The 10,133-nt window shown below is 31.6% G+C and overlaps 2 protein-coding genes across 2 annotated transcripts; both read left to right on the forward strand.

The window, feature by feature from the left end:
• Nucleotides 1-2,269: 2,269 nt before the first annotated feature.
• Nucleotides 2,270-2,656, forward strand: LOC133313771 (uncharacterized). The gene has a single exon (XM_061515183.1). The coding sequence runs from the start codon at nucleotides 2,270-2,272 to the stop codon at nucleotides 2,654-2,656; it is 387 nt and encodes a 128-aa protein (XP_061371167.1).
• Nucleotides 2,657-5,368: 2,712 nt separating this feature from the next.
• LOC133313742 (2-oxoglutarate-Fe(II) type oxidoreductase hxnY-like) lies at nucleotides 5,369-9,490 on the forward strand. The gene is made up of 11 exons (XM_061515147.1): nucleotides 5,369-5,567; nucleotides 5,690-5,885; nucleotides 5,989-6,087; nucleotides 6,180-6,231; nucleotides 6,569-6,690; nucleotides 6,801-6,901; nucleotides 6,982-7,040; nucleotides 7,538-7,594; nucleotides 8,046-8,091; nucleotides 8,769-8,848; nucleotides 9,089-9,490. The coding sequence occupies exons 1-11, from the start codon at nucleotides 5,466-5,468 to the stop codon at nucleotides 9,177-9,179; spliced, it is 1,005 nt and encodes a 334-aa protein (XP_061371131.1). The 5' UTR covers nucleotides 5,369-5,465; the 3' UTR covers nucleotides 9,180-9,490.
• Nucleotides 9,491-10,133: the final 643 nt, after the last annotated feature.

Below are 10,133 nucleotides of genomic sequence, written 5' to 3' on the forward strand. Positions count from 1 at the left end.
AAAAAATTCCTCTACTAAACATCCCCTGAAAGTAAGGTTGCATAAAAAATAAAAAGTGTCCCACTGACATAAAAATCAACGGGGCCACATGTTTTTTTTTTTTTAAAAATAAATACTAATCCATGGATCAGCTGCACCACTTTTTGTTTTTCTTGCAATATTACCTTCACATTATGGCAAAAACACCGTACAAAAATTTTTTGTGAAAGATTTTTCAACTAGAAGCATATTTAATAAGTTTTGTCAGATTAATACAGTCAAATACATCAAAATAAATAAAAGGGGGATATTTTGACTACTAAAAATGTCAACTACCACCTTATTACCTATCAAATCACCATTGGATCAAAGTGAGAGAATATTAAAAAGTTTTTGAAGAGAGAGAAAATGTTAATCCAATAATAATTAGATAGATAATAAGATGATAGTAGAAATTTTTAATAATCAAAATATCATCCCTCAATAAATAATAGGACCAATTCCGTCAAATATTATTAGGGGATTACTGGTCCACATTGAATTCTGCAGACAGTTTTGTAGGAGAAGCTGACAGCACCCAAACCCTTCATGAACATTAATGACACTCCTTCTCCACATGAGCTCTATGTGTGTCAGTCCCATCAAATACCTTGACGAAACCAAACCAGAGAAACAAAAGTAATCACGTCAAAGTGTTTTCCATCTTTTACATACTGCTATATCAATTTGGAGGATTCAATTAGAATTATATATATTTTATACTTTTGGTAAGAATAATTTTTTTAAAATTACTCCGTAGTTATTTTAGGTAACTATAATAGAATTAAAGTCCTACTAGAATATTGTAAGCATTAATCAAGTTTTATACGCTAATAAAATAAATTGAAAAATAATTTATTTTTAATTTTTACCTACTCTATTTTCATTTAATTTTTAGAAATTCTAAGTTATCTCTCGTTACAATTGTATAACTATTGGTTTAATTGACGGTTAACATTCAAAAAAATTTACCTACTCTATTTTCATTTAATTTTTAAAAATTCCAAGTTATCTCTCATTACAATTGTATAACTATTAGTTTAATTCACTGTTAACGTTCAAACTTCACTGCTTTTAAATTGTTTATTTAGTTCACCAAAAAAAATAAAATTTGTTTATTTAAAATTTTATTTTTGTATTCAATAAAATAATTTAAAAGTACATATAAACACATAATTTTAATTTTATTTGTCCTGATGATATAAGCATAAGTTGTGTCAAAATAAATTTTTTCAATTAAATTATTTTTCAAGTTATTTTATTAATATAATAAAACTTGATTAATGCTTATAGTACTCTAGTAGGACTTTAATTCTATTATAGTCACCTAAAATAACTACGTAGTAACTTTAAAAAAATTATTCCTACCAAAAGTATAAAAAAATCAAAATATAATTCTAATTGAATCCTCCAAATTGATATAGCAATTAGCAAAGATGGATACCGTCAAACACTTTGACGTGAATACTTTTGTTTAATGATTTGGTTTCGTTAATGTATTTGACCAGACTGGCACACATGATATGGAGAGAGAGTGTGGATGCCGTCTATTTCTTTTGCGGGACTGGTCCCGTAATTTCTTTTCACGTATTTAGGTAAAACTTATCAAATATACTTTTAATGAAAAAAAATTCACAAAAAATTCTTAGTATGGTGCTTTTGCCTCACATTACTCATAAATATAATGGGAGTTGAAAGGTACAAAACAAGGACTTTACAATTGATTGTATATAAGATCTAAAATCAAATTACACATTTATTCACTTTCTCTTTTCCATAATATTAGTAAAATAGATAAATTATTCTATCTATCATTTTTTTACCTATTTTTTCTTATCACTCTAAAATATTATTAGATCAGAATCTTAACTAACATTTTTCTTTCTCTCTAGATGATTCTGATCTAACAGACATTTTTTCTTTCTCTCTAGATGATTCTGATCTAATGATGCTGGAGGATGGTAGGCGAAGGTAGACAAAAAAAAGATGATAAATAGAATAACTTATCGCTTAATAATATACATTCAACGTCTAATATATAAATAATTTCGTCGATCAAATTATCTACAAAAAAAAAAAAAAAAAAAGGCTGGTGACTCAGCAACCATATAATAATCAATCTGTTTGCACAACTATTCTTACCTTCAATAAATAATGATATTGACAAGCCGCAACTTCTACGTATATGCTTATAAACTTTTCTGTCAATTCATCTGTAAAGCTTACAATTGAGTTTTCTTGCGTTTGCGTTATGGATGACCTTAATGTTATACTGTCAGAGACCAACAACAATATTGTGGTCATGCCGCTGCCATCGTCGACAACGGTGTCAACTTCCAACAATCCCATAGATTTTGAAGCTTTTTTTGATCTCGACGAGGCTCTTGCGATGACAGGAGAATCACGCCTCCCATTTGTGGCGTGGAAGACCTTCGTTTCCAACTTACCGGCGGTTAACGACGTCAAGGACGATGATGTTTGTTCCGTTTGCATGGAAGGCTTTGACCACCACAAATCAGGTGGTGGAAACAAACGAGTCCCATGCGGTCACGTGTACCACTCAAACTGCATAACCGTCTGGCTCGAGCACTGCAATTCTTGCCCGCTTTGCCGCCGCCATGTCTCCCTTCAGCTCTAAGTAATGCAATTAGTTTTTTGTTTTATTTTTTTAAGGGAAAAGTTCACCAATACTCCTGTGATTTACTCCGAAGAATCACTTATGCCCTGTGATTTTTTTTCTTATCACATATGTCCTTATGGTTTGTAAAAGGGTATATTTTTTTATCACATATGCCCCTGTGGTTTCTTAATTTTTACAAAGCACATGGACACATGTGATCGAAAAAAAACTACAAGGGCATAAGTGATTCTGGAGTAAACCATAGGGGCGTTGGTGAACTTTTCCTTTTTTTAATTAAACCTATTGCTATGCCCTCTTGCTTCAAACTTTGAACAGAAATTCCATATTAGAATATTTGAGTTTTGAAATTAATTTCAGTGCTGGATGTTGTTTACAATATAATTTTAGGAAAGCTAGTGCTATCTAGATTAATCTGTTTTAAATTAGCTGAAAATTTATTTTATGTTAAAAAAAAGTCGAACTAAATTTTTTTCTAGGCTTGTAAACAAATACCTGTTATTCCCATTTCCTTTTTAGATTCGTAAGCCATTTTATATTGAATATAAAAATATATTATTTATCAAAGAAAAAGATATAAGTTATGTTACATTTTCTTTTGTCATTTTTATGTTTTTTTAATAAAAATTTCAAAATGGAAATTTTTGTCCAAATTTAAAATATACTTATAAGTCGCTTGCATTAATGTTTATAATTAATCTACTATTTAAATATTACCGACAAGTCTTACATCATACATTTTTGTGGCCTTGTGATCCTAAAAAGCCCGCGTTCGTTGGGAAATATTTATTATGGTTCAGGACCACCTAATGATATGGTGCTTCCTCTCACATCATTAATTTTTTCTTTTTCTTTTTACTCCTGTTATTTTTTCTTTTTTTCAATTTTACTCATCCATTTACACTAAGGAACTATCTAAAAATGGTGGTCCCGAGCACAATAAATAATCTCCCTTCGTTGGCTTATATTTTTAACGATAACCGTATATATCATATTCCAGGAGAGTGGAGACATATTCCGGGTATATGCAAACGAGGAAGTTTGTATTTCTTACATATTTAAAGTGTGTATCATAAGTCGTAACGATTACGTCAACTAATATATATATTTTTTAATTTTAATTTTAATTTTTATGTTTAGAAAAATTTTTACAACAAAAATAAGTTCAATAGTGATCTAACTGTTTCAAGATAAGATGAGTCAAATCACACACGGTTGAAGGTTGAAGAATTTGGGCCTTAAAATTATAACAAGTAGGCTTGAATCTATAGTGGTATGTGTTTCTCCTTGTAAGGGTTGTAGTGTGATTCTAGCGTAATAGAAGTGATTGGGGTACCTGCAAAGACATTATGACGCTTAAGTCAGTATTAATGCTAGGTATATGTTATACTTTATTGGAATTAGATAATCGTACCTGGCTTTGTTCACTTCGTATTTATAGTAAGCTTTGTGCCTCCTTTTGTAGGCGACATACCTTCTTATTGGTTGTTATGGGTTGTTGTCTCTCTGTCTTAGTTAGTGCCTTTCTGACTATTTTCTTGGTGAACAAGTCTATACAATTATGTCTTCTTAGATTAAAGGCAAGCTGGAGCTATTTTACCTGTGTTGGCCCTTATGCGTGGAGGAACTCAGCTCGTTACTATAACTTTCCTTAATCTTTATGTTATATAAGGCGGCTTTACATGATAGTCTGCGCAATGCTTGATGTGTACATTTTATGCACTGGGATCATTGCGCCTTCATGGGCCCTTACTGGGCTTTAAATCTCATGGTTTGTATATTATCTAGATATTATACTATATTTATATGTAATAACTTATGTGTCAAAGAATAAAAAATAAAAAAACTATTTCTTACTTTTGTCATGGGTTATGTTTATCTCATTTTACATGAGATAAATAACTTTTCTACACACATTAAAAGGTATTGAATCCCACCACTCTTTTTTCTCTCTCCTCTTATCTGTGGGTCCCGCTTATAATTTTATTTCTACAACATGAGGTAACTTTTTTTCTACAATATAAGAAAAATATTTCCCTTTTGTCATTCCCAAACAATAGGTTAATTTTCTATAAAATAATAAATTAATTTTATCAAATATTATCTTTAATATTTTTGTTCTAAAATAAAAATAAGAAAACTATAATTGATAACATTGTAAATGTTCACACTAAAGGAAGCAAATTGCTAAAATGTATTATGTTGATTTTGATTTTATTATAAATATTGAAAATGTTATTGTATAATTAGTACGTAATAAGTGATTGGAATTTCCATTAATAAATGAGTGCTGAAATAATTCTTAAAGGCGCAAATTTCGAAGCTGCAATCCGTCCTATTGTACATGATCAGTTGCACAGATTTTAATTTAAACTGAAATCACAAAAAAATTGCAGATAACGATCTGCATTTCAAATCGAACGGAGAAAAGATCAAACGGGTACGATATTCAAATTTCAATTGAACACTTTCCTCATCAATAGCAGAGGAAGGCAACACATTAATCGCTAACTCGCAAAATATCATAATACGCATACGCAATGCAGTAAGCCGTTCAAATTCAACTGCTATACCCCACTTCATTTCATGTACATGTTTGCAACTACTTATTTGTTACGAGAGAGAAAGATAAAAAAAAAATAATAATAATAATAAAACTTTCATAAATAATAATGAGTTAATTACAATCAGTACAAGTGAGCACGAGAGCTATTTTGGTCTTGTTTTTAGTCTTTACCTAATTGAATCTGGATGAGAACATAAACTAAGAACTGAGGTGAAATCCTCCTTATTATTCAATATTTCCAGAATGGAAGAACAGAGCGCAGAAGGAGAATCCCCTAAAGCAGTTCTCAATTGTATAGACCTCTCCAATCCTAACATAAACCAATCCGTTAATTTGCTCAAACAGGTAAGAGGTTTCCCCTTACCTATGCTCTGTTAGAGAACTAGGATTTTGTTTGTTTTTTGTTTTTATTGTTTTTTTTTTTTGCTTCAATTCTCAACTTCAACTTGTTCCCTGTGGTGAAAAAGGCTTGCACCGATTCTGGGTTTTTCTACCTTGTCAATCATGGAATAAGTCAGGACTTGATGGACGAGGTTTTTGCTCAAAGCAATAAACTGTTCACTCTTCCTCTCAACGAAAAGATGAAGCTTCTCAGGAAGGAAAAGCATAGGGGCTATACCCCTGTTCTTGATGAACTCCTTGATCCTGAGAACCAAATTCACGGTATGCACACACTCTTTCATCTTTCATGTTTATGTTTCTTCTCTTCAACTTCTGCTTCCTGAACCATGGTAGTCTTTTCCCTTCGCTGGGTTGGGTTAACTAGGAGATTACAAAGAGGGGTATTATATTGGAGTTGAAGTGGCTGATGATGACCCAGAATCGCAAAAACCTTTTTATGGGCCAAACGTATGGCCTGCATCAGGTAACTCTGTCAAATTTATAAACTTTGAGACTTTTGAAGAAGAAAATCTGAATTCTACTTTGGTTTTCACTTAAATTTTTGTTGCATTTTAGATGTTCTGCCAGGGTGGAGGGACACTATGGAAAAATTCCAATGGGAGGCATTGTAAGTTTTTGTGAAGTTGTTTTTATCTGTAATACTTTTCAATATTACTACTGGGTTTTGGTAATTTTCTGCTCAGCGTCTCCAGTGGACGTTTGAACCTGTCTAATTTCCCTTTTAATGGAACTAGCTTGTTTTCTCTTCTTTATTTTCAAATAAATGTTGATGCTCCTTTCATTTATAGAAAATATAATAGATCATCTTTAACTACATTGGTTTTTCATTTGGACTGAAATTCTCTAATATGACAATTATTTAGCAATGCAAAGGAAAATCACGGTGTGATTCAAATATTTGTCATCTTTTTTATTGTTTGTTTGTTATGTTATGGGATATCCAGAAAAGTGGGGAAAGAAGTTGCAAAGATAATAGCCCTTGCACTTGATTTGGATGCTAATTTTTTTGTTAAGCCAGAAATTCTGGGAGAGCCCATTGCAATTGCGCGCTTGCTACGCTATCAAGGTATTGAACGAGTAGTCTTGGTTGGTGCCTCATACCTTGTAGAATTACGAACTAAATAACTTATACATACAGTAGTATTCATAAATCATTCTTGTGATTGTGCCACGAAGATCAAATCTCGGATCCCTCACAAGGATTATATGGAGCTGGAGCTCATACTGACTATGGTTTGATTACTCTGTTGGCAACAGATGATGTCCCCGGTCTTCAAGTAAGAAGGCAACTGATATATCTGCTTATATTATAAATATTTCACTAATTAATTAAAGACATTAACATTTTTGTTTGCAGATATGTAAGGATAAGGATACTAAACCTCAGATATGGGAGGACGTGGCACCATTGAAGGGGTTTGTTATATCCTATTGTCCTGTAACTTTTATAGGTTAATAAGGCAACTAAGGAGGTTGCTTCTTGCATGATATGCATTATTGAGATTTCTCTTTTCTTCTTAACTCTGACCTTTTAACTTATGAGTAATTTCTGAAAATTTGCTAATGCACCCCTTCTTCCATTGATATTTTCTTTTTCTTTTTTTAATCCTAATGTCATAGCTAGGCTAACCAGCTATCATTTATATCAATATATGCAATGGGAGTCACGGAAGAATTGATGAAATTTCATTTGACAGCATCACAACACTCCACAAAACAATTTGACCTAAGTAAAATTACATCATCTGCCTAAGCTAATATATTTCCAAAATTTTAATCCATTTTTTGAGCTTCATGTTATCAAGTATCAAACACAATTGACTGCAAAAAACAAGCAGTTCGCTACAGTGCCATTTTGAATCATGTCGATCCCCTGAACTATTTACATTATTTCTCTTATTGTTTGTTGATAGAGCGTTTATAGTGAATCTTGGAGACATGCTGGAGCGCTGGAGCAACTGTGTTTTCAAGTGAGAAACCTTTCCTCGTGCAAATTTTTTCAACATATATATGTTGCTACTTTTTGCTATATTTTCTTTTATTTATTTATTTATTCTCTAATTTATTTATTCTATTTTTTTTCTTATCTACCTTATTTACAACTTATTTGTATTCTATTTTTTTTCTAAGTTTTAAATTTTTATTTTTATTTATTTATTTATTTATTTATTTTTTCCTTCTTTTCTCTCAATCTTTTTAGTGGGGTTGATCAAGATCCTGATTAATTTAAGACATTGTTGATGTTAATATATATCGCTGTTTTTTTTATTTGGGTTAATCCGCCGTGCACTTCAATGAATAATTTGAAATAAAGATATTATTTGAATTGATAGCTTTTCTTGAACTTAACTTTATCAGTGCATCTTTTTTATTTGAATTGTGTTCATTGCGCAATCAACAACTTGCTTTGTTTATACTCAGGTCTACATTGCACAGAGTTATTGGAAATGGTCAAGAGAGATATTCTGTAAGCCCCATTTCCTTTTTTTTTTTTGGACTTCATTGCGAAGCCATATTACATTATTAAATATTATTTGTTTAGGCTATCTCTGAAGGCCCAGTTGGTTCCTTGTTTGAATTTTCTAATTGCTAATTGCTGCTTACATGTACTTGTTTGGTCATTGATGTTAATATTAAAAGAGGTAGGATATTCATATTAAAAATTGTTGAAAAGTTTGATGAAAGAGTGATTAGAGTAATAGTGAATTGGTAGTAGAAAAAAATGATAGTATGAATATCTTATCTCATGCTAAAATCAATATTTCAAGTAACAGCTTGTAATTCTTTCTGCTAGTAACGAAATTCAGATGGACAAGGACAAACTATATGTGGGATATAGTCATCAGGACCCAAAACTCTTGATTGACTTATGTCTGCTGTTCCCAAACTACCAGGAACCAACATGACGTATAGCACTCTGAAACCGATCAATTCCTATCGTATAGCCATAGACTTAATTTTTGTTTTCTTGAATTTTTCCTTTTGTCAATTGAATATTCTCAATATCGTTATTTGCCTGAATAATTGGCCCAACTTGGATTTTTAGTATTTTCCTTGATTGTGCACCTTTCTATCATTTTAAACATGTAAAAGTTGTAAAATTGAATTGTGATTCGCTCGCTCTTATATTGTTTCGATTTACAGATTGCATATTTTTTGGAGCCTGGTCATGATTGTCTAGTGGAGTGCTTGACAACTTGCAAATCAGATAGTAATCCTCCCAAGTAAGCCAAGACTGCAGTTTGATTTGACAGCATGTTGTTTGTTAGGACTTAGGAAGTTGGTATCAGAGTCAAATTCCTTCCTTCGGTTCCCAAGTGTACTGAAATAGGCAATTTATAACCTGAGTAGTTCTCCACCCAAAGGCTATGTGAACATTTGGGATTAAAATTGACATGTGAAAATGTGTCTTTCTAGCGGTCCTTTAAGATTTTACATCCATGCTATGCTTATAACGTTTTCAGATTTCCTCCTATCTATTACCGGGACTACTTGAGCCAGCGCTACAAGGTTACTCATGCTGATTTGCATATATACAACATAAACCAATCTTGACCAGTCACTCACTTCAAACTGTGCAGCGCTACAAGGTTTGAATCTAGTGATATTATGAAGGGACGTTCTACTCTTCTCGTCATGGGTGTAAGAATTATATAAGTAGAAAAGATCTAATTTATTACTTTAATATTTTGATATTTGTTGCTTAGTCTATTAATAGAATCATCTCTTGTAAAGCGTTTTTAACTCCTCCCGTATCCCTCAATAATAATATGGGAAAAGTATTTATTATTTTAAATGACAGAAAGTTATGTCATTTTAAGAGAGATACAGACACAGAAAATTTGAATTTTAAATTAAAAAAAATTACTCACTTTCTCTCTCCTATGATTTTTGTTTTTCTGTGTCTATCTCTCTCCTAAAATGACATAACTTATGTCATTTAAAATTACAAACACCAAACTCTAATAATATTAGGGGGTGTTTGTTTCAGGTTTTTGAAGAGGATTACCGGTAATCCTTCTTTGGTAAATGTAATTACCACGTTTGGTAGAAGGAATAAATTACGATTTCCGGATATCCAAGGATTACCGGTAATTTGATTTATAAAGAAAAATCAGTATTCAGATTACCAAAAATAATATGGTAATTCGGAATACCAATCAGAATACCAAATAAAAGGAAAGCACAATAATAAATTTTGAGACAAAAATACCCCTAGACCCAATCTATCAATTATAAAAGTAAAAATAGTTTGGGGTTATTTTTGTAAAATAACCTCATATTCCAAGTCATATTTCGTTCTAAATCAAATATGGAATCAGTAATTTTTACCCAATATTCCCGGTAATATTTTGGCGAACCAAACACCTCTTTCGTAAGATTCCAAGTAAACTCAATTTCTACTGAATTCCCATTAATCATGATTCCCGGTCACTAAAAAATTTCTCTTGTACCAAACACACCCTTAGAGTCAATGATTTGGATTGGCGTTGCTCTTGAAGGCGAGTA

The sequence above is a fragment of the Gastrolobium bilobum genome, unplaced genomic scaffold (genome assembly GCF_033153095.1).
Source record: "Gastrolobium bilobum isolate Gb01-03AN ecotype WA unplaced genomic scaffold, APGP_CSIRO_Gbil_v1 utg15927, whole genome shotgun sequence".
Classification (NCBI taxonomy): Eukaryota; Viridiplantae; Streptophyta; class Magnoliopsida; order Fabales; family Fabaceae; genus Gastrolobium; species Gastrolobium bilobum.